We start from the raw sequence: 25,413 nt of genomic DNA, 5'->3' as shown, positions 1-25,413 counted from the left end.
CGTTTTGTCGACGTCATCACTGCTCGACGTCGACAAGACGGACACAGGTTTGTCGTAGATTTCATTAACAACAAGCGAGTGCGTATGAGTACGTTATGTCGACGGTTGTTTTCATTGAGGACTGGTTGCTCAACCCGCCGTAAGCTGCAGTGAAGCCGGTGTTTAATGGCGGCGCCGCTGCTGTAACTCGTTTGAGCTTTTAGTGACGGAGAGCAGACTTGCGACGCTCCCTCGTGCCATACTGTCAGTATGACGCAAGAAGACGCGTGTGCGTATAAACGCGTCACTCAGCACACCACTGCGGCGTTAAGTAGTTCACCTGTTGCTCTGCAGCCTTCAGAAGCTGTCGCCCGTTTCTGCCTGCAAGGACTCCGCATGCGCACTGACCTGCCACAGTTTAGCCTTTCACAAAGTCACTTAATAGCTACTTTCTACTTAACATCCATCTTTGCTCCACTTGGCTCATAGCGACCCATTTGAAGACTCTTTGAGTCACTGCGTGTCATTCCACACGACAGTAACAGTATGCAGATATACAGTGAACTCACTATAATCACAAAGTTAGAAAACACACCGGGTCGTATGGTCATGTTTTAGCCATCCTCTACTGAGAGATATTATTGCTTTTTGTTGTTGTTGCCTTCTACTTATAGCTGTAGATATTATTCTCTTCTTTTTTGTGTGCTCATCATTTTATGAATTTACTCCTGCACCGAATAACTTTTGAGGATCTCCTGCTGTAAATGGTAATCGCGTCCTCTTTTCTTGCCAAGCTTGCCTTCATGCCCCAAGCAGCCTAAGTGGAAGGATTGTGACTTCCCGGTGCGGTGCTAAGGTGTTCAGCTAATAAAATAACTAACTTATACCTCCACTTCATTACGCCACAGATCAGAAAATGCAATCAAGAAACAGTTTTTGCTGTTTGGAAAACATTTGCGGAATGTGTGAACAGATTGAGTTTGGCATTCAAGTTTGAGTTGAGCGTACAGACCCACGGCCGTTTTGGCTTGGTCGCAGTACACTGGCAGAACATTCACAAACTAAAAGTAAGCGCCTCAGCCCACAGGAAGCTGTAGAATATCAACTTAAAGTGTTGACCGTAACTTACGTAAACACACACTTTTCCCATTACCCTGTGATAGATGAAGGGTTTGCTTGTATGGAAACAAACACATAATGACAATAAAGCTTTATTTCTGGTCTTGCCTCTTAGGTTCAACCATCCTCTGCTCAACTTTGATGCCATTTGTGTGACATGGAGCCGGACAAGGACCTAAACCCTGACACGGACGACCTTCCACTCCGAGCCAATACCAACCACATACTTGTCAGACATTATGTGCTGGACCTGACGGTTCATTTCGACAGGAAGGTCATCAGCGGTAGCGTCGTTCTGTTCCTGGAGCCTTGCTCTGGATTGGGGACCGCGGCTGAGGATGACCCTGGAGCTAAAGAGGCCGGAGTGAGTCTGCCTGGCATTGGGTTGGCGCAGACTGCAGCCGAAGCCGGAAATAGTCAGTCTTCACATTCGTGGGAAACCACCAGCGACGGGGATTTCACCTTATTGCTGGACTGCTGTGACCTCGACGTGTCAAAGGTGGAGGAGGTGGACGTCACCTCTGTGTCGGCCACGTCTAGCCTCCTGCCAGAGGTCGCGTCCGAGAGGTCAGGTGTCAGTTCAGCGAGCCCTCAAGCAGCCTTTATTCAGAATCTTATCTCCATGCCCTCGAGCCGATGGAGGCCGAAGCAGCGGCTCTTCTCGGCGTGCAGCCGGGCCCTTGGCGCTCAGGGTGGCAGCTCGCTTCATTTTCACAGAGACCGATGGAGCCTGCAGGTGAGGAAGAAAGGGGTCGCGTCACCTCAGGAGTTCCCCCGTGCTGTCAGGATCTGCTATGAGACGAGGCCAGCAGGAGGTTCTGTGAGGTGGACCGAAGACCAGGACAACAGGTTTGTCTCGGGATGCAAATCATGAAACCATTTTGTGGTTTCACATGATGAGACTCGGTCTTTAAATACTTTAAAACTGGTGGCACACCTGCTCTGATATCTGCTACTCGAATGACAGTGTACTATTCTGAGCCTGCCACATTAGACCAGTTTAGAGACTAGAATAGCGGTTCAATAATTATTATATTCTGTTCTGTGTGTGTGTGTTTGGTGGATCCTTTGAGAATTGCATGAGGGTTGTTTATAGTTTACCATTGTTTACCCTTCCAGGGTGTGTGTTTACACTGCCGGTTCTCCCATCAACAACAGAGCACTCTTCCCCTGCCAGGAGCCGCCTGTTGCCATGTCAACGTGGCAGGCAACAGTACGGGCCCCCAGTGGGTGTGTGGTTTTGATGAGTGGGGAGGAGCCCACTGTACCCATTGAGGACGAGGACACACGTAAGCTGTTATTTCGCAGACCTTTTGTTGAAACCAGTAGAAGTCAAGTCGATTTTATGAATGTAGCCCACAATCACACAACAGCTCTCCTTCTGAACAACATGAACGACTTCTTATCTATCGCGAAAATATGGCTTAGTGTTAAGTGACTATTTGTTCAATAACAAAAGCAATATTTTGTTTTATATCTATATATTTAGCTTGTTTGACTTTGAAACAAGTTTCCCCTTAGACGTAATTCAAATAGATATGATGTGTTGTGCTCATTGGCATCTGTTTCAACCAAACACAAATCAGAGTTAGAATGATGTGTCAACTTCCTGTGTAGGGGGGCAGTAACAATAACACTAGAGACTTTCTATAAAATGGATACAGATGTGGATAAAATGACTGCAGCTGTACAGGTTGTTGACAACTGATTTAAGAGAATTATTTTTTTTAAATCCTAAATTTACATATTTCTTTGATTGACATGGAAAATGTTAACTGCCTCCAGCGACCAGTACTTAGATCTGTGTCGTTTGACGAGTTGGCATGAGGGATACGGAATAACACAATGTAAGAATAACAAGAAGTAAGAATAACACAATGTAAGAATAACAAGATGTAAGAATAACACAATGTAGGAATAAGACGTCTTCAGACTAGTCAAGTAAAAAAAAGTCATTTCAGTCCAAATGTTTCCTTCGCTCTCTGCCTGTCTTCCTCTCCATTTCCCCACCTTTTGACATTTTGATCCTTTCTCTCTTGCCCTCCCTCTACTCTCCGCAGGCTCCTTAATCTGGAATTACTACGTCACTATGCCCATGCCCGCCTCCACCTTCACCTTGGCAGTGGGCCACTGGCGCCAGGTCCCATCAGAAAACCCCCCAGCATTGGAAAGGGTCGTGAGGGACAAGACGGATTGTGGCGAGACGGACAAACTCGGGGCCGGACCTAGGGAATGGGCCCAGGCTGACCTTATGTCTGGACCAAGCTCCATCCGTGAAGTAGTAAAGGGCTCTCCAGTCAAGACTGGCAGGTATTTTATTATTTGTTCTTTATGTGTTCTTTTCTTCCTCCTCCTCCTCCTCTCCAGACTGTTATTAACCCAAGTCTGGCCCTTCAACATTCCACGGTGAAACTTTCCTTTCGCCATACCAAAAATGGTGCAGGTGAAGTAAGGGGTGCAGTACTCAATCAGATTTTTTACGACAAGTATATTAAAGCTTGTACTATAGTATATAGTACATTGATTGTGCCCAGCAGACATTATCTTTGGAGACCAAAAGAGGTAAAGCTCACATAAATTGTACGGAGGTCGAGGATATAGAGTGCAGGCTGGGGCATTGGAGAGGGCCGGCTGGCTGTGGGCACGGTTGGGATGGGGTCTCCCTCTCCACTGGCCAGCAGGTTGGCAGGTCTGCCAGTGGTTTCCAGTAATCCCCCTCCTCCCCTCATGGTTTTCCTCCAGCAGCAGCCCAGCTGTAGCCTGCTGCAGGCCCCAGGAATCTCCCGCTACAAGGAAGGCCTTTATTTTCAGCGAATTAATGGAAGGAAACTTGGATGTTGCTCAGAACCTTTGGAACGGCTCTGATGCTGAGGAGGGAGGGAGCGCTGGATGTTGGATTTAGAGCGTGATTGCATGTCGGCGAGATATTTTTGGGATCACTGTGGTTTGCCTTTGTGACGTATGTATTCCATATTTCCACTGCTTTCATCGCCGTGCTTATGGCACAGAGAGACGCGACACATGGTGCCGTATTTGGTTCCCCAACTCGAGAACTGTATACAAAGACATCAACAAAATGCATTAAATTGTCGTTATTAACCTTTGCTTGCATTTTTTAATCTGCTACAGCGGAGACCAGATCACCCGCTCAGACTCTGCATTCTGTTACTCGTCGCTTGAGGATGAGGTGCTCTCTGAAACTGATTATTCAGGCATGGTGAATGACGGCATCCCTTGTTCCCATGGCGACTACCCTTGCCGATTTACTGAGCAGTCGACAAGGTCCCAGCGGGTGATTCCACACCGTGTGTTTGGACCCGACTGCTTGCTGCAGAAAGCCCAGGTGGAGTTTTGACAAAGAACCACTGAGGCTAATTATACCTTGTACGATTAAAAGATACAGTTAGCATCAGTTGTTTCATTATGCCGGCGGTTTTCAACTGCCATCTCTTGGCTGAATGGTAAAAGTACTAGACTGTAATCAATGAGGGCCACTTAAAACATTCCTCATACTCTAAATAGACATTTCGAGCTCAAATAGTGTTCATATTATTTGTATTAGGCCAAAGGATTTGTCACGTTCAGTCAGTTCTGAGCGGATGATTCTTGTTAGATGAGTGACGAAAAATGTGTAACAAACAGAAGGTGCAGTTGCCTTTGACTTGATACTATATATCCTCTCACCTGGAGCACATCATTGACATACACAATGCATCTATGCCAGAGCAAATACACGTACCCACAAACTATTGTATATCCTACACATCTGTATCAACATAAACACATCTGCTTCAGGCTAAACTTGCACGTTTATAGTTGCCAGTTGTTTTGAGAAACCCGTTGCCTTCCTCTTGCAGATGGGAGTCCTAAAGCTTTTGCCGCGATGTTTGGCTGCAGCCCACGCCGTTCTGGGGGTCCACCCCTTTCCCCGCCTTGATGTTCTCATCGTTCCAGCAGGGTTCTCCAGTCTGGGCATGGCCAGGTAATGACAACTGGGTCTTTAGCAGAATCATGTAATATGTTAACCTTGCAAAAGAAGCTGGAAAGAGCAAAGGGTAAGGGAGTAATGAAGAGCGAGAAAACTGTATGAATATGAATTAAGATTTAATAATTCAAATTGAAAAAAACTTGCGATGATTGATTTTCTGACCACTTGGGGGCAGCAGAAACAACCTGTGAACACAACACTGGAATTATTTCACTTTTATATTTATATTGAAGAAATAATTACTTTTTTTACACATCCAGCAGATACAGAGCGACATTTTAATAAATGTTGGGGTTAAGTGTTTATGGCCACCTTAATGGCCAATACGGCAAGAGGAAGGCAACATGGCAACACGTTTTTTGGGAGCTTTTTCTCAGCCGATGTGAGGTCCTGGGACATAAGGTATGTGTACAGATTGTAAAGCCCTCTGAGGCTAATTTGTGATTTTGGGCTATACAAAATAAACTGAATTGAATTGAATATTCACTCTCCCTTTAGCTCCGTTTTGGTCTCCACCAACTCCAGAGGGAAATATCTATAATATCTCATAACTGCTAAATGCTCCAGTATGTTGACCATCTGGTGAAATTAGTTTGTCGACAGAGTTATTACAGTTTTCTGTGACCTTCTGTTTGCTGTCCTTCTGGAAAGGATGCGGATGAGAGCTGTGAGAGTGACCCAAAACAGGCCTTAAAAGCAAAATAATTCGCTGAAAGGTGCTAATTAACTACAGGAGTTATACTTATAATAAATATAGCAGCTTTAAAGTTCTTCAGTACGGCGTAGTATGTTTACTGTATTCTGCTGTCATTTAAAGGCCAATGTTTGAACAATCATTTACAATCAAGTTGTAAATAAACAGAACATCAAAGATTTGCCACAACAAAGTCAGCACTTTATTCAACTTTATCCTGGTTTGCATGATTAATTACATACTTCACATTTCCAAACCTCTCAATCTTCATCGAGGAGATCTTCCACATTGGAATTCTTTACTGAATTAAAGAGTCCGACTCTTTAATGCGAACTCTGTTCAGTCACTTGTCATCTCTCCTTTGGTTCCAATATAACTAAATAAATATAACTGCTGTCAACTAGCACATCCATGTGTTTCAGTTGTGAGTTTAAGACTGAATGTTGCCAAACAGTAACGACACAATACTCGTGCTGCACTAGATTGAAGCGAGACAAAATGTAAACGCATATAAGTTGGCAGACAAAGGAATCTTCAGCCTATACTTAAATCCTTTGTTTCCGTACACTGTCCCTGTGTTCTTCTCATAAGTTTCTGTCATATTCTTTGAATGTGTTGTAACTCTGTAACGCTGTTCATCTGTACACATGACATCTATTGGATGAGGGATCCTCCTCTGTTGCTCTCCTGAAGGTTTATTCTCTTTTTTTCCCTGTGAAAGGTTATTTTCTATTTTTTTGGGAGTTTTTCCTGAGCCCATGTGTTCTCCCATCGACTTCCCCACTACTTTTCTTTACTTTATCTATTCTCTCCCTCCCTCCCTTCCTTCCTCCCTTTCCTCATCTCGTTTCCAAAACCTCACCACCTCGTTCTTCCTTCATCCTTTTCCCCCGCCCCAAACAGTTCTCTCCTTTAAACCTGCTCGCATTTGTTTTTACATTTTAGCCATGAAGTTGACACTCAGTAAAATGTTCCTTACCTCCTCCAAACACAACATGGTTCTTCCTTCTTTAATTTCTCCCCACCCCAAGATCCCAAAAACCCTGATCCTTTTGGATGAGAATACATGGCTCACATCTTGTCTGGGCACAGCTTCATTCACTCAGCTACTCAGTCAATAGTCTGCTGTATTATATATCTATTTAAATTTTACTAGCAGAGATTCCAGGTGCTCTGCAGACTCTGTGCTCCCCACTAGACATGTGTATATTTACGTCTGTCTGTTGGTGTGCAGTTTAAACAGAGGTCCAGGGGCAGATGGGTGGGCGCAAAGCCACTGAATGACAGATTCATTGTCCTGTGCACTGGAAATAATTCTGCTCTATGTATTTCTTTGTTCCCTCTTTAGCTCCTGTCCCCTCGACTTCTTTTCCATATTCATCCGCCTTGTATTCCCTTACTCTCCCCTGTTTTATTTTATTCTTCTACTTAACATCGGTAGTGTCCTGTTTCAGTCACTTCTTCTTCGCTCTCCACCGTCTCTCATTTTCCTCTTTTCATCTCCTGACTTTCTGTTTCTCTTTGTTTTGCCGTCCTCTCCATTTCTCTGTACGGTCAATCACTCTCCTGTCTGGCCTCTAGCATTCTACAATAGAGATAGTTTCCCTGGAAATCAAGTTTGATGTTTTCTCTGCAATATAGCTGGCATATGGTATGCTTGAAGATATGACTGCATGCCAGCCCGTAGCCATATGAAGGAAGTTAAAATTGGAAATTGAAGCAAAAATAAAGACCATCATTGACTGGCTTTTTACTTTTTATATATTGTGTTGATAAAGTAAAGGGATTAGGGTGGTCAGTGAACGTTGTCCCAGTGTCTGCGGTCTGCAACCACAGTCTCTCTTTCTATCCGTCTGTCTTTCTCCTCTCCCCCGGCGGCCTCCCTCGAGAAAAGTGCCCCAGACAGGATATGAGCTCATACCTGAATGTGTATTCTGTGTGCATTTCTGACATTACAGCCAGGAGGAGTCTCAACCCGAGATATTTTGAAGGACAGAGAGCGACAAGTTCTCAACTTTGCATTCGTCTTCTGTTGTAATTAACCCAAAGTGCAGAGTGCTCTTTGATCTGCGGAAAATCTCTCCCCTGATCTTGTGAAAATCTGTCTCCCTGCTGTATTTCTTTTGAACGGGCATCAAGGGCTAACACTGAGGCTGCTCTGCTGTGGCTGTTGCCTGATGGATGTTTTCTTTCCTTTATGAAGATAGCTCCCAGGCACTTATCCCTCTTGCCCTGGCTGCTTAGACTCCAGTTAGCTGCAGATGACAGAGAAGAGATTTAGGGCCTTCATTAAGCTTCAGACAGCACCTGCACTGGCTCCTTATAAACTCTGCATGGGTCCTCAACCCAGTGTCAACTCACTGCATCCTCCCCTCAATGGGGGTGGTGCGGCGGTCCTGCATGTCTCCGCACTTAACCACAGGGTTGTGCCATGAGTAGGCGGGAAAGTCGACCGAAATGGAAGCGTAGATTGAGATGGAGATGAGAGAGAGATGAAGAGGGCAAAGGCGAGGTTCACGACAGGCCAGCGGACCCCCAGGATGTGGGAGAGGATGTGTGGATTATTCCCAGCAACAAAAGCCATTAGCCCCTGGAAGGACTTCAGAGACTGGCGCTATTTAATCTAGAGATTGGGAGGTATGTGGGCCCCAGTGCTTGGGACCAAGCCAAGCGATGTTTGTGTGCAGTGCCCCTGAAGAAACAGCAGGAGTGGAGGGGCTATAGGACAGGGAGCTGTGGCAAGGAGGCATGAAGCTTTTACAGCGTGATACACAGAATGGAGGGCAGAGGCAAAACGGGAGGATTCACAGAGGCATGAAGGGGAGGTGGGGGGGGCGTAGGAAACCGAAGATTAAGGAGTCAAGTAAAGGCAGGTCTGCATTGTACACACACGCACACTCCTTTAAACCCCTTAAAGTTGCTCTATACCGTGCGGCTAGCAGCTAACAGTGCGAACAGAGCAAACCACGGCAGAAATGCTGGTGACGCAAATTGTTTTTACCTGATGGCTCGACTATGTCAACAAAGTTAGGAGAAGATTGATATACACAGGAGAGCGACTTTCTTCTCTTCCCAGGTTGACATTCCTCCACGTTATCTTTACATAGACAATCGTTGTTTGCTGCTGTTTTCATGCTCAGAATCCTAACATTTCGCAGCTTCAAAGTTACTTCTGTTTCCAGTCCGTATCAAAAAGCTCATTGTTTTAAATTTGAAGGGTTTGAACAACATGTTGTGAACCACAGTTCTAATGAATCTGCTCTGAGCTGTCATGGTCAAACCGCCCACTGTTTCCTACTCGGCCCAATTTGTTTGTGTGTATGTGCATTTGTACATCTGTGTCTTTATTTTAATGTGCCTTAGCTCATACTTTTTTTCTCGTTCTTTTTTTTTTATTTGGATGCGTAATCTCCACATCACATCTCAACCACGTCATTTGCTTCCGACTGGGAGTGACAGGAAGGGCACAGCATTTCCTCTCGCTCTTTGAAGCCGAGGTCTGTGAGTCCCAGAGCGCAGTGCGCTGGACTTGTACGACTAATCAGAGATCACTGCGTTTGCAGCGTGCCCAAATCAAGACATGGCTGACGTCCCCCGAGAGAGCGGTGCTTTCCCCCTCCACATTTCGTCGAGAAATGTGTTGAAACAGGCCCTTTAGGAGTGCGGTTGATGTGGGATTTGTTTTTCTTCACTGTAGACAGGCAGATTCCTGTGCTTGTGTTTGTATGAATGCATGTATTGTTCAAATAAGTGTGTAAGGATGTGTATTTAGAGCAATGGGATGACGCAGAGGAATGCTTAACAGATCAATTGTCATTACTTTTTGTCTCTGGTGGGGAAAATTAAGTTAACTTGTTTTTGGGCTTTTGTGTTATCCTTATGTTATAATTGTAATTGAACCAGTCAGATCGATGCGTAATCCTTTTATTTATTTTTTTGAGGGCCTTCCCACACCGCTTAGTGGCGGGCTCCGATTAAACCCCCACACATTCATACTTAAACATATCCATCTGTCAACACGTGTCATTGCATTATTGCCAGCTTCCTTTCATTATCGCAGAATAACACAAACAGGCTTTATTAGTAGTTTTCATACTTCTTAAAATTTACCCCCCGATCCTCCTGTGTTTTGCATGAAAGGAAGTAAAAAACAACAACAACAACAACAACAACAACTCTCCCACCGGCGGTGGCTGCCCGAAGAAATAGGGAGAAAAAGCATCAAGTATTTAAACTGCTCACTTCCTTTTGCAGTACAGCCAACCTAGGCAGCCATATAACTGTCACAGGCGCTAGGTCAAAGTTATGACTGGTGTATACCTCTTGACCTCTCTAAGTGGCACTGGAGGATTTTCAGCCTGACTTCAGTTGACTGCATTGTTTGTTTATGGGCTTGCAGGAAGTTACATCGGCCATTAGTCCCTGTTGGGAGGAAGTAGCTGGAGCTGGAGCTGGAGTGCCGGGGGGGGGGGGGGGGGGAAAGTGGGGGGGGGGGGGGGGGGGGGGGGGGGGGGGGGGGGGGGGGGTCGCACCCTGCAGGGTAATCACCCGTTGCCCTGGAGCTCTTACGTGTACCACCTTAGCTCTTTTTTCATTTTTAATAGGACCAGACTGGTGTTTTTGGCATGTTTTAAACCCATTACTAGAAATCACATATTCTTCACATTACTGCCGACTATTTCCCAAAGCATGCCACATGCTTTTGGAGACAATGGGTTTTAATTATTGTCAGTATGGAAGAAGTTGTTACTTATTCCCACATGGTAGGTAATGCAGCTGCAAGAGACTTATCATTTCAGACTTGCTTCCAAACGGCAACCTTTTGAATGCAAGCAACATCCATGTGTGCTAATTGTTAACAACAAAGCACTAACAACATACATTTGCAAAGAGACACTTACAATAACGGATTTAGAAATTCGTAGTTTCTTCAAACCTGCATACTTTACTAAGTGGTCAGTGTTAATGGGATTACAAAACCAACAGCTTTTAAAAGATGAAGCTGATCATTAAGGAAAGATCATTCACTTTGAAGAAAGGCTGCTTGTTGCCATCTTAAGTAAATGAAATATAATGGCAGACCTCAAAGGGAAAATTAAAAAGACTCAATGTTCATTTTAACCTTCCCCAGTTAATAACATGAGTCTTACTCTTATATCTTATTGGCCATGATATCTCATCACACCCTTACTGATTTGTGCCTTCTGCCTCCTTGTTGACCCTTTGTCTCTTTTTTCTCTACTCCTCCTTACTTTCTTTCCCAGTCCTCCCACCAATTGTCCTCCCCTCTTTCTTCTGACGTCCCAGTGGATTTCTTGCCTTTCTGCTCTCCCCTGCAGTTTAATCTATGAAGTAACCCTAGAAGTGTGCGACAAAGACCTGCTCTTTCAGGAGGCATTTGGGGGGGGGGGGGGGGGGGGGGGGGGGGGGGGGGGGGGGGGGGGGGGGGGGGGGTGGGCGGTTCATGTTGGGGAGGGCGGGATTGGGGGGGGGTCGCATTTTTTGGCTCGGGAGACAGCTGTTAATCAAATAGTCCAAGGATGAGGTGTTTCTTTCTTCCCACCTTCAGTGTATCTCCCTCTTTTCTGTAGCCACACAAAAGAGCGTGGCGAGTTGAAAAGGCAGCTCCTGCATGCCTGCACCTGGACCGAAGGAGAGGGAGTGCCCTGTGAACACTTTTTAAAGTGATTGCACAGTAGTTGAGATTTTTAGGTGAGGTTTTTTTCCCTTTTTTCTCCCGTGTAGCCCTTGATTCTCTGCTCGCCTCCCTGCTGAACACACACAGGGGCGGCCCCGAACCCCACAAGCGTTCCATCTCTTCGAGCTTTCCTTGTCTCTTTTTCTCGTTGCTCTGTGCTCTTAATGAAGATAGCAGGGGCCAGTTTAGAAAGTGTGTTGTTATTGAGCATTCCTTTCGAGTTATCTTGGGCCTCTCGACTTCCCTTCTCTATCTGGGTGTAGGTTTACCTGCTCTTCTACCGTACCGTCTCACAATTATGACAGGAGAGGGTTATCCGATTTGTTGTGGACATGCAATTAGAGTAGTTTATATTAATGTGCAGCATTGTGCAAAACTAACCACTATCATGTGTCATGTTTTATTCCCAGGTGCCATATAAGCTTCCATTGTCATCAGTGGTTTGTGAGTGATAGTACGTGGCTTTTAACTGCCCTCAGATGTGAACCTGCTGGCAACAGCTGGCAAATAGTACTACATTTAACAGTAACACAGGCACACTGTGCCATAACTCTGGATTAGAGGCTGTGGCAAGACGGGCCTGTCACTGCACACCCCGTTCTACTAACTAATGAATGAGTCCAGAGGACCCATTCCCTGGAGTGATGGATGGGTCCATTGTATGGGGTAGGGGGACACTGCTGCTGCTCTTGGTGTGGCATCCTGGGGGCGTGTGTGGATAGTGGAACCTAGGGGGTGTGAGGGTTATTTCAGTTGTCTGTGCAAAGCCAGACGGCTTAATGTCCGTGGGACCTCTGCGCTGAACCGGCCAAAATGAGATATTTGAAACAAAGTGCTGTGAAATGCTCGGTGGTAATGCTTCCGATGTCTGGATTTGCTTTTAGCCTTGGGGAGAGAGCTGTGCTCCAAGATGCACCGCTTTTGAAATGCTTTTAGCCACACTAGCAACTTGCCTCTATGGAGGGCAGTGTCGGTCTGCTGGTCAATCGTGAAATATCATGTAGGTAACAACTATGAACTGGATTGTGTTAACATTTTATACAGGCATTAATGGACATTTAGAAAAAGAATAACTTTGCCTGACTTACCTATAACGCCACCAGAAGGTCAATGGTTTCATTACAGCCGCCTCAAACCTCTTTATTAAAGACAAAGAGTAAATTTCCCTTTGATCTCGCCTTTATCCATCTTTACATTATGTCAAACACTTCTTGTTTCCCTGCTGTACCGAGTGGTCTCGCTTTACATCTCCGTATTGTCTCGCTTTCTCAACTTATAGAAGAGAGACAAATTGTCTATTTATTACCCCACAGGCAAAACATGTCTCAAACTATAATCCTGTGAAATACATTTATCCTGTCTTCTTCAATGAGACGGAAGTAGAAACCAAGGGATTCTGCTGAGTGCTTTACGATGAGTGATGGGGTTTGCATGAAAATAGCTGCAGTGATACAGGAATGTGGGTTATGTCACGTAAATGTCACGTCAACACCTGGCTGAGACTGATTGACAGGGGCTTGTTGTGGCCAGGCGAACTCACACTGCTTTAGTGCTCACTTAAGGTCCAAAAGCCCTGAAAGCGATAATTGACGCGCTTCATTTGATGGCGCTGTGGCGCACTGCAGGCATCAGATTTGAAATGCAAACACCACAGAACCAGCAGTATTTTAGAAAAAGAACGCATTTTGGGCAACATATATTACAGACGCCCCATAATCTTTTAACTTAATATACAAATACGTGTCCACGCTGTTTTTAAATCTATGCTCCAACACACACACACACACACACACACACACACGCACACACACACGCACACACACACACACACACACACACACACACACACACACACACACTCTCAAGAACATTCCTCTGGTGTGACATAATTTTTTGGACTTGGCACTAAACATGGAACAAACTGCACTGTGGATTGTTTTACTGTTAAGAGATCAGATAGATCAGACATCTGCTATCACTTCCTAGCTGATACGGATTCAAAGTATTTGCTGAATGTGTGTGTGTGTGTGTGCGTGTGCGTGTGTGTGTGTGAGTGTGTGTGTGTGTGTGTGTGTGTGCGCCTGTGTTGGGTTATGTTGGTGCACCTTATTCAGTTATTGCATCGTTGTGTGTGTGTGTGTGTGTGTACACAGGCATTCTTGACCTCATCAGGCTATGACCCACATGATCCCTTCAGTGTGATACAAATTTGACCTGCTTACACGTATGCATGAATGGGCTTTTAAGATTAAGCACTTGACTACAACTAGAAAATTCAATCTTATCGTCATTTATTTGTTACGCGTCTACAGCGCCTCATTTTCTCAAGACGTGAGCAGCAGAGACGCCTCCTTGTTCCTGATGACCTCGGATATCTTTTCTGCTATTTATTTTCAGGCTCTGATGCGATGCAGTGGAGGTGGGTGGAGCGGCCCTCTAGGGGCCCCAGCCTGGCCCCTGTTCATATGATCAGGCCCTACATGGAGTGGCATTTGGCCTGGCCCTGTGGGGCCCCGTCTGGGAGCAGAGAGCTGATCTGCAGCCAGCCTGGAATGCCAGACATTTGAAGTCAGACTTGTGAAAAAGGAACGAAGGCTGGTAGGAGTTTGGTCAAATAGACCCCCGTGTCTAAAATAGCCCACAGACTCTGCGCAAGAGGGAGTGAAAGGAGACAAAGCGTCTTTCCGTAAGCTGACATTAGGAAAGGCCGACCCCTCCAACCTTTTGCTTGAACACAAAAGAACAAGGATAGGCAAAGTTGTTTGTGTGCTTGTTATCTCTTGTGTGGCTTTTGTCTATCTCCTCACCTGTCTGTCATTAAAAAGTGCTGCATACCTATGTAGAAAACATGCAAACAAACGATGTGTGAAGCTCCACCAGCGATGCCGTAAGAACTGTGTCACACTGGTTCAGCTGGTATCACACCAGGGAGTTGACACTGCACTTGGGGAAAGAGAACAACTCCTCACAGTGACATAACAGAGGATTCTCTCTCTCCTCTCTCTTTCTCCATGAGTATCTATCAGATCATCTTTTCATTCACTGTATCTGTGTACTCACAATATTTATATCTATGTTGTCGAATTGTATCTCCTTCTTTACGTTTTTCTTGCGCTCGCTCTCTCATTTACACATACAGTGCACACTCAGCTCCCATCATTTTTTTCTTCTCCTCCCGATGTCTCGTGGGGCTGTTTTACTGGTGTCCCCAGCTATGAGCTCAGCTAGGCTAGGGATGTCAATTATAGGACTATGATAGGGCCACTGCTGCATTATGCATGGAAGTGTCCCGCTGGGGAAAAATGGCCTACCAGCCAGGAACGATGGATGGAGGGATGAATAATGGATGGAGAGATGGAGGAGCGAAACAGTATTGCAATCTGTGTGCGCACCAAATTGAGACTTGCCCTGACTCACACCTCTGAAATTCAAGGCCAAGTCACCGTGGGTGACTCAGAGTCGTGAGGTTGTCTCGTGAGAAAGCACAGGAGGGCTTTAATGAGTATTTCATTTTGTGCGTTTAGACCCGACGATGTACACCTCCATCAGAAAGGTCACCTAAGGTCCATGTCTGTGCTACTAAATGCAGACAGCCTCTCATCGTGATCACTTTGTTTTATCGCCCTCTGGATATGAATTCATAGCGCTGTTTTAAGGCTTTTACATATATACAAGTGTAGAGTGTTCTCATGCATTGCAGTGCTTGTGTGTGAGTTTCTGAGCATATTCGTGCGTAGTTTTTATCTGAGCCTCAAGACAAACCACATGAACGAAGTCAAGAGAAGAGATATAATTGACAGTAGAGATGACAATTCATGTTTGGCATCCAATTAGATATTATATACATATATTCAGATATTGTGATTCAGTTTCTTTCATGCCTTGTTCATAAGAGAGCTAAGTAAGGACGAGTAGAGAGTACGTCTTTATGACACCTAAAGGCAAAACATTAAATTACAAAAACAGACATGTGACAGGAACACTAATATTAGTTTCTTTACTCTAAGGTGTAAATGTTTTACCAACCACATGTGGGATGCAAAGACGTTGTATGAGTATCATGTTAGTACACCGTTTCTTAAAGATGAATCACTATCACTTAATGCTTGATTGATTGTAATTATTGGTCCGATCCGGAGCTTTAGTGAATCATTTGTTTTGTAATTTGGAAGACAGTATTTGCTTACAGATTAATGTCTAATACCTTATTTGAAAAAACAGCACAGACACTGTTGATTGTTAATCGGGGACAAACATTCCTCCCCAACACAGATTCAGATCTACAGTGGAGAAGAAAGGTGTATCCATATGTGCAGGTGTTGCATATGCACATATGGATACACCTTTCTTCTTCTGTGTTTTCATGCATGTGTCCCTGACAGGTCCCTGATGTCAACTAATGTCACTCATTGTATCAGAGCATGTGAAAGATGCTGTTGTTTGTTCACCCTCACCAGGGTGGGGATGACACTATTTATCACTGTCGTGATGGATTCCGCATCCTCAGCGGAGCATGTGCAAGCGCCGTCTCTGAAAGGCTGTCTTTGTGTTTCACACACAGACGCACGCATATAACGCACCGCTGGAGCTGACAACAAAGGCGTTCTTATCCAATTGTGGGGGAATAAGATTAGGCTACAAAGAAACTCATAAGGCTAATGTTAGCATCCCCCTGCTCCAGTGAGAGCTTTTGTTTGTGTAATCAGAAAAAACACAGGATTAGGTTTAGAGATGCTGTCACGGAAATGATGCCCATAAGAGGCCTTTTGTATGATGTTGACATGTTCCTAAGTAACAAAAGCCAATAGCCTGCCTTCTATCTGATAATGCAATCCTCTGGGAAATACAGAGCATTTGTGTGCTCAGATGGCCAATTTAGGTTTCCCTCTAAAATAGACTGTCTGGCAGACCCGGACTAACCTATGTCTTAACTCACTGTTTTCCTTCGTAATCGACTTGTCACCATAATTAGGGTTACGTAAGAAAGGAAAATAAGTCCTCTGTCATCTACTGTTTTAAGCAAATAATCTTTCCTTCACAAGAGCAGCTCATTTACTGTCAATCCAACGGGTGAAGTGGTTGTCGCTCCTGTGTCAGGAAGTAAGAACCATTCTTTATGACTTTAGACGCTTTGACTGCATTGTGTGGTTTTATTACTACGTGATGTTCACATGTAGTTAACATACGAAGATGCTTAACAAAGTGGACTAGAATGAAGTGAAACGGAGAGATAAAAACCTTTCTTCTGTAACGTAGAGGCATCTTTAAACATGTTTGACATAGTCGTAGGGTGGTATGACCCTTTGAAACATACTTGCAGTTTGCCATAAATTCTCCCAGCATTGTCGGATCAATAGTGGCCTGGACACTTAAGATCTAGAGAGTGTGAGGGGGAACTCTAGACAATGTTGTTTTATGGGCCAGCAGAGGGAGAGAGACCATTCATTAGCACCTCTGTGACCCTTCACCCATTCTTCTTTTGAAGAATTGCCTGTCTGTCACGCACAGTCGGCCCAAAGCCCCTCATGGTGCACAGAGCCCGTTACATAAGACAGAAGTAAAGAAGGCTCCAGAACAATCTTAAGCTATGACCTTGCCTTTGACAGATCACTCCTATAGGTCCTGTTCAACTAGTTCTGTCTCATGGTTAGAAATCACATGTCCTGTCCTGTATTCCTGTGTCTATGTGAAGCTGATAGTCTACAGTGTGTCAGACAGATCCTGTATATTATCACAAATGTAATGTGGATGTGGTTCAAACTTAGGGAGAGCAGTGAGCGTGGCAATGTCGGTTAATCTCCACGGATGGAGTCCCAGCTTGAAGAACCTCGTAAGTGCCCGTCATGTCCTGGCCTCATGGTTGGGACTGATATTTGTGCACCTGCTTCGAGTGCCATACAGCCATACAGCCTGCCCGGCCTGCTGAGCGCTGCAAAGATTCAAAACCAACCGCAGTGGCATTGCTTCCGGTTGTTTGCTGCAACGCTGAACGAACCGGAGCTCCAGATCAGCGCCGTTGGCATCCACTCCCTTTTACCCTCGTGGCTTGTTACAGCGACATGTTCCCATGCTCCTCTGTGACCAGGGTAATGGGTTGTGCAGGGTGTCTGCTGCTCATGTTTTCTACCCCTGGAAGGCTAGGACATGGCTCTACCCAGTTCAGTTGTTATACTAAGTGGGTTTGGTGGGGCGCCCTACTTCTCTCAGCATGTTAGCATTGCCATTGTGAGCATGATGATTTCAGCATTTAGAGCACCACTGTGCCTCACAGAGTCGCTAGCATGGCTGTAGACTTCTTAGTCTAGTCGGGGCATTTTTGAGGATGCCCCGAGTAGCTGATAGCCCCCAAAAGATGATAGAATCTCAAATATTTCACTCTTTGAATTTCCTTTTGAAGAAAAACATCCGACATGTTTCTTCAAAACCTTTTCCTACACTATAATTTGACCAGCAAACTGTACACTAGATACTCATCTGAATGTGGTGTGGGCCGGGGCCAATTCTATTTCAGCAGCTCAGTGTTCTCTGCTGGCAACAATCATGAGCGGTGAAACTTTCCAGACCCTTGTCATACCTAAACGTTACTTCTTTGATCAAGGAGAAAAGTTGAAGGTAAAATCAAATTAACTTCAACATTTTTAACAAGACATCTAACATGGACATTAAGGGAAACCATTTTCTATATTGAATTGTATTTACCATGTCAAATTTGCAACCATTACATTGTAATTCAGCTGCTCACAGCCTTGTTATTTCCTCTTTGGTTCAGAGCTTCAATAAACTGCTGTTATTTGCTGAAAAGCTTAATGTGGCTTTTGAATTGTTGTTGATTAAGAAACACACATACACAGGCACTGTTAATATGATTCTTTTTGTGTATTTTAGTATGTGGATGTTGCCAATCTGTTCTGTCAATATAATAATAATAAATATATTATTATATATTCAGATTGTTTTACATAATCTTAAAATACATCATCACTATAAGTTTCTTTGTGAGAAGAGAGCAAGGTAAATTAACTTAGTTTCTCAATAAATCGGTCAGTTATTAAAGTCAATAATTAAAGAGGTTCATTATATAGTCATATGCTAAGCTTTGTTCTTAATCCTTTCCTTTTCATCTCTATAAATATCTTAAAAGTGGATGGCTTTGGTTAAGAATTTTCTTTTACTGTAAAATAAATAAATAAAATCATGACAACTTGTATCTCCTCTTAAAACCTAAAATGTGTCGTAGTGCTTTGAAGTCGTGTTCACAAGCAAAAGAGGAGGTGTGCACCCGGCCTTGATGAATTCTTAACATTTGGCCAAAACCTCCCAGAATTTCTAATTTCATTTATTTAGTTGTACCCATTGTTAGTAGATCATTTCAGTCAAGGGAACATAATGTTCTTGTTTTTACAAGGCAGTTAGATTTGGCAAAAACATTTAGTGAGTAAGCTGCCCTTTGCTAATAACAATAATAATGTGGAAGAAGGTTAAAGGGATGGGCATTGAGTGACTCCCATACTCATTAGTACGCACACATGTTGATTCGGCTTACCGTACATGGCGTGTTCAAGCCAGATTTTCTGTAATCATAGGTGTGTAACCTTACTTCAGTAACTCTTCGATCTTTTTGAAGGGTGGTCATCGTTTTCTTTCTCAGTGATCTCTTGTTGTCCCCGCTGTAGTTTTTCTCTCATTTACTTTACCTCCTTGATTCTAAAACCATTTTTATTCTAATCCTTTATTCTAATCCTATTTCCATCCCTCACTCCCTTACTCATTTCTCACTCTTTTCCTCCCTTTTGTAATTTATTCCCGACTTTATCTCCCTCATTCATTTTGTATTATTGTCATTTATCTTCCCCAGCCCCCATGTCATGTTCCTGTCCCAGAGTGTGCTGTGTGCTGGGAGTCTTGGTTCTGGAGAGAACGACCTGACTCTGTGCGGGTCCAGGATCTGCCATGAGATTGCCCACTCCTGGTTCGGCCTGGTAATTGGAGCCAGAGACTGGACTGAAGAATGGATCAGTGAGGGCTTTGCCACCTACCTGGAGGACATTATTTGGGCCCAAGCACAACAAGTACAGTAAAACCAATGCCTGAAGATTGCAGTTTACAGCAGCTATTTTATCAAAGTAACTTAATGGTGGCCTTTTTCAGCCCGTCACCCCAGGAAGACCAACATTCTCAAAAGCAATAAGAGTTTTCAGAAAAAAAAAAGGACGAACAAGAAACGTACAGGTCAGAGATGTTATCCAAACAAAAAGAGAAAAGAGTTTCTGGGCCAACCACAAAACGAACATCCAAACCCGAATCCCCTGACGCAAGACCACACTCCTAAAAGTACTACCGTCACTCACTCCTCAAAAAGTGGGACATTTTAAAGAAGCTGATCATTTGGAGCTTGTGTCCTTTTAATAATGTTGATAAAAGTATACCTGCATAAAGATGAGGGAAACAACAGGACAAAGGTGAAGGGTGAAGCATTGCTATGAATCATTTGCTTAATTGCAGAGCTGGTGGGCTGATACAGATCTAATCCTCCTCCTTACTTTCCCACACTGTCTAGAGTTACACAAATGTTTTTCTTATGTGTGCGCTGTTAACCATATCACCTTTTTGATGTGTGCTTGGCTCTGAAGGAACAGATTAAAGCGGACTTGTTATTGCTGCCAAACTCAATACCACAGTGTCAGAGGTAGCAGCAGGGCCGCTTGCATCGTGATATTAGTGTGCATTTGACTCCTTCTGTTCTTGCTGATGAAATTCACCATATTTGTATTTTTCCTCCTCTTAATTCTTTCCCCTCACGTCTTTATAACTTTCCGTTTTTCTCCCTTTAGCTTTCCTTACAAGAGGCAGCGGAACAGTCTGACCTGAAGGCACTGCTGAGGTGGAGACGACTGTCTGATGAGTTGCAGAACTCAGAGGAGGCACTTCAAATCCTCAGGTGTGTGTGTGTGTGTGTGTGTGTGTGTGTGGGGTGTTTTTTGGTCTAGTACATCTGGGTTAATTAACATACTGCTGTTAGCACTGGAGAGGAAGTAGCTGCTTGAGAATAGAGAAACAGCACCTTCAGTAAGCAGAACTCAGTACGATACACTGACAAGTAATCAACCCCAAATGCTGACTGCTTATCGCCTTCCCCAGTGTTCGTTTTAGTCGTCCTAAATTTCAGGAGCGGTTTAGCACCCTGGGTTCAACATGTGCAGAGGAGGCAATATCTTCCCACAGCGGTCAGTGCAACTGCTCGAGATTCTTTTTTTTTCACACACTCTGAGATATTTTGTTAGCGTCTTCACGTGCAGGCGCACACATGAGCGTAAGGCATATGCATTCCAGGGGTACAGGTGTGGCAGGTGTGGCAACTGCAGTATATCCAGGTGTACTGTCAGGTCTAAAAAGCTTTGCACACAAGCATGGCAAGTACACACAAACACACACACTCCTCATCTGATCCTGACAATGTGGGGCCCACACCCTGTTTGTTTTACCCAGGGTGGAACAGCACAGTGTCATCAGGGGATTATAGGTGTGAACCCCAGCCGTGTGTTAACTGTTTAAGGGTGGAAATGCAATTCTTTGCGTTGTGCCTTACATTTTGTAGCTCTTCCTTTTGAACAAAAAAAAAAAAGAAGCTTAACTGGAGATGACACTTGTAACATCCACACTTGACAGCGTGACAGCAAATCAATGTGTTATTGATTTTGTGGCACTTCTGCTTGGCACTAACTTCTAACTATGTCACTTCCCTAATAATGTGTTGACTTCACACAATGGAAGTCAACACTTTACATTAATCAGTCTGCGAAAAGCTTCGGTATTCATAGAAGGGATTTTGATTCTTTTTTTACTTTGAAGCTTTGTCCTTGTGCGTTTAAAGGATTTAAGTGCTTTTTGGACACATTATACTCTTTTCATTCTCATATGCTTGATAACCTCCAGTGTATGTTGTTGCGTGATGAAGTTTCACATTTGTGGCATGCATGGTAGAGGTTTTGTGACACAGGAGTACATCTTGAAATCAGAAGCCGTGTGTGTGAGTGAACATGCACTTGAGATCTGAGTCTGTCTCGCAGTGCATCAGGGTGTTCCCCTATGAGGCGAACATGCCGGTGAGGAGGATCAGGATTAGGTTTCTCTGCACCTGACGGGGTTAAGTCAACAACACAAAAGCAACATCTGAAAAATGCAAACGACACACACATTCACACATATGCACATACGTGCATGCTCGTACGCATGAATGTCGACATTTTTACTTATTATGTTACATGGAAACACATTAGTAAAAAAAAGCATGTAATCGCTGAAGCCACCCACGGAAAAGCCATTTGTTAATCCCCACATCTCTTACAGGAATGTTAAAGCATGTTGAGGCATAAAGGGACGCTGCTCACACATTATCTTAATGACTGTATACAGTTTGGGAGTCGGGTGCAGCTTTCACTCTGCAAATGCAATGATCTTTGCCTCATGGGTTTGCAATTTCAAAATAATTTCAAAAATGTTACATGGAGAAATAACTATGTAATCTGCTACTAATTATATGGAAAATAGAGCCAGTGTTCAATTATATCCAATTAATTGCTATGTAACCTAGACTCTTGCAGTGCACATCCCGTCAGCTGAAAATTAAAAAATGTGCCTACAGGCAAGCAAACAATTCAAGAAATATGAAGTATAGAGTTTCCAATAATGAATGAATAATGACTGAATGTTTACTTGGATTCAAACACACATACACACACCTTCCCAGGAATGAAATCACAGACCTGTATTATAAAACGAGCGATACCAAATTTGACATCCAAATTCATGTTATGAAGCAAATCGGTCATTCAAGTTTTTAGTCGGACACAAGTCATAACTATCAGGATTAATTTAATGTGAGCGCAGTCGGTCATTCTTTACCTTGAGTTTCCAACTGCATCTCATGGTCTAAGTGAGGGAGATGGTAACCCCATCTCAGTTCAAGGAGGGGTCTCTGTTGTCACATGTTTATCTCTCTCTGACCAATGACTTTGACCCCTATCCAGTCGATGCTGTTACCACTTTTGTTATGATGTCCATAGACAGCTGATGGTGTTCAGATGTTTTGAATGCTCTGCTCCACTTTCTTTTGGTCCAAGGTCTTTCTCTCAATGCCGTGTTACCACTGCAGATAGCAATGTAGGCCGGATTCTCAGCTGATCGCCATAATAATAATGGAAACGCTAAAATAACCGTTCTAGTGTTTAATGATCCGAATTGGACTGGACTGGAGTGAACTGGTTGGAACTGGACTGCTTGGTGGAAGCGGTTCTTAAAATCTGGCCCTGCTACTTTTCGATGCTAGCTTGTCGGCCTGTATGTCCAGTTCCTGATGTGGCTCCACTGCTTAGCATTTTGAGTAAACACATTCTGTCTGTTGCAACGCACAGAGAGAAATTTCAGAGAGGTACGGGTGAAGGCAAAGGGAGCGCAAAGGGGTGTACAGATAGGAGAGATATGCTCAACATCACCAGTATACGTACACAAGAGCACACACATGAAGGCTAAATGGCAGATTGTGCCTTTCCAAGTTCAGTGGGTCACAATGGACACCCCCTGATCCAGCAGGGGCCCCAGTGGCCAGTGTTTATCTGTCCATTTCAGATGAGTTCTATTTAGGGCAGCCTGGGCCAGACGCCATTCTCCCTGCTGATTCACTGGGCTGCTGGGACCACTGCTCTACCTTATCCGGTTTCCACAGTCAACCCAGTGTAATTTGTCAGGATATGGCTCATAGAGCCATAAACCTCTCTGTGTGTGTGTGTGTGTGTGGGTGCGTGTGCGTGTGTGTGCATGTGCGTGCGTGTACATTTTACATTAAGTTCTGTCAGTAATAGCTCCTGATATCCTCCCGACACTATCTCTCTCTCTCTCTCTCTCTCTCTCTTTCTTTTTCTCTCTCTCTCTCTCTCTCTCTCCAAATCTCAGACACACCCTGGTGTATGCATGGCTCCCCCCCCCCCCCCCCCCCCACCCACCCACCCACACAGACAAACACCCTCCCTCTCACACACATGGCCTACGAGCCAGATAAGAGCGCCGTTTATTCTGCAATACATTGAGCTATTGTGTGCTTCTCCAAGGCAGCGAGCAGCGATTCCTCTTAAAGCTGTAGTAAATCATCTCTGACAAAGAGAGACGGCAAAAGCCAGAGATTTACACATCCATACATCTCTGGTCTGGGCAGTGGGAAGGGTGGAGTTCCTTTGTCTAACATGGCAGTGATGGATCAACATTTTCTCCACTCAGCGCTGTGCCGCCAGTATCTCTGATGTAGGAAACCGACACGTTTTCTCCTCTGGAAATACACGTTCTGTCATTGTTTTTTGTCTCTTGCTCTGGTCCCTCTTTCTCTCTGTATTTCTCTGTCTGACACATTTACACACATTTTCCCAGGGATACAGCACAGTCCTGCTGTCAAAAAAAGAAAAGAAGTAATTTCAACCTATCAGCTGCAACATACAGAAAAAAGTATTGTATTGAGATATTGTGGCAATGATATACTGAGAATAAGTAAAATACTCCTTATTTTACGATGCAGGCCTGTGTTTTACAAACATATTTTAATGTGAGTTCATATGTTCACTGTCTGGCTCATAATATTGACAGGCAGTCTTTAATGTACAGACACCGAGCATTATTACAATGTTGATTCCGAAATGGATTTCCCCCAAATCAAATGTTTTTCTCACACAAGAGGGTCCAGTCGAATTCAGCAACTTCAAGAAGTTGATGGTATCTTCTCTCCACTGAGCGAAACAAACATTCCCGTCTATCTCCTGTCCCACACCTGTTTCTCCTCTTCTTGTCTTCAATCTTGTCTTCACATTAATCCGAGTTTGAATACGGGTTTTGGGTCCCTAAATGTACGTGTGCGTGTGCGTGTGCGTGTCTGGCCCTGTTATGGAGCGGCCCTGTGGAAAAGTGCTAGCCAGTGATGAAGGGTGTATTGATTTGTGGGCCAGGCGCCTGGCGTATCGACTTGCAGGAGTGTGATCCTTCAAGGCCTTCCTATTGGCACACTGAGTTAATCTGCTCAGCCTGATCGATACCACATAACTGAAACTATCATCGCACAGCATCCCACGTCAGCGCTGTGTTTGTTTGGCTTTCATTGGTTTTATGTGTGTTTATGTAGGTTGAAGGGATGATTTGTATCTGTGTGACAGGGAAAGCGTAACCTAGAGCATGCCTCTTTTGTGCCTGTTGACAGGGGTGCTTTTTTTGTGGAAGTGTTATATGTTCGCTCAGTGAGTCATGGGCAGTAAAGTCAGAGCGCAGCACTGTGAGGTCATATAAACAGTATAGCACGCTAATATAAATCTGCAGCTTGATTTCCAGCCCGCCTCGGGCAAAGTATGGCGACCTGGCAATGTGTTCGCTATTGAGAGGATCGGCCGAGTGGCTGGATTTAGTGTTGCTGACGGCGCTCTGTGGAAATTGGGGTTTACCTGCAACCAAAAATGCTTTGGCTCTCTTCACTCCATCCCGCTCTGTTCTTGCTGTTCTGCTGTTTGTTTTTTTTGGCCCATTTGCTAACCTGACTTATCTGCCCGCGTATTGTTGTTTGTCCTCCTGCAGACCTAACATGGAGAACACTGGTCAGGTCAGTGCATCTGGCTCCTCCACGGTTAAACATGCCCTCAACCCTGACAAAACCTTCATGCAAGTCCACTACCTCAAGGTGGGATACATGTGGGGAAGGAGGGGATAGAGTGCAAAAGGAAGGAAGGAAGGAAGGAAGGAAGGGGAAGAAGGAAACAAAGAAAATATAAACAAAGTCCTGTGTCCTTTTAGGTGGCCCACTCTGTGTTGGATGTGCTTGGAAAAGCACTTGTAGTGACTATAGATGTTGCTGCCATGTTTCTCTGTATTGTCCTTGATGGATCATGTGTTGGTGCCTTTATTTATCTT

General features: G+C 44.3%; 1 protein-coding gene across 1 annotated transcript in view; it reads left to right on the top strand.

The window, feature by feature from the left end:
• Window positions 1–27: 27 nt before the first annotated feature.
• Window positions 28–25,413, top strand: part of aopep (aminopeptidase O (putative)) — a 63,852-nt gene continuing 38,466 nt past the window's right edge. Inside the window, exons 1-9 of the mRNA XM_034542549.1 lie at window positions 28–47; window positions 1,214–1,947; window positions 2,218–2,387; window positions 3,159–3,408; window positions 4,228–4,441; window positions 4,956–5,080; window positions 19,334–19,547; window positions 20,310–20,416; window positions 25,081–25,183. Coding sequence (XP_034398440.1) covers window positions 1,256–1,947; window positions 2,218–2,387; window positions 3,159–3,408; window positions 4,228–4,441; window positions 4,956–5,080; window positions 19,334–19,547; window positions 20,310–20,416; window positions 25,081–25,183 — 1,875 coding nt within the window. The 5' untranslated portion in view covers window positions 28–47; window positions 1,214–1,255. The remainder of the gene's footprint in view (window positions 48–1,213; window positions 1,948–2,217; window positions 2,388–3,158; window positions 3,409–4,227; window positions 4,442–4,955; window positions 5,081–19,333; window positions 19,548–20,309; window positions 20,417–25,080; window positions 25,184–25,413) is intronic.

Source organism: Cyclopterus lumpus, chromosome 9 (assembly GCF_009769545.1).
Source record: "Cyclopterus lumpus isolate fCycLum1 chromosome 9, fCycLum1.pri, whole genome shotgun sequence".
NCBI classification, from domain to species: Eukaryota; Metazoa; Chordata; class Actinopteri; order Perciformes; family Cyclopteridae; genus Cyclopterus; species Cyclopterus lumpus.
Note: the sequence above shows the minus strand (reverse complement) of the source record. Positions and strands in the feature narration are given on the sequence as shown.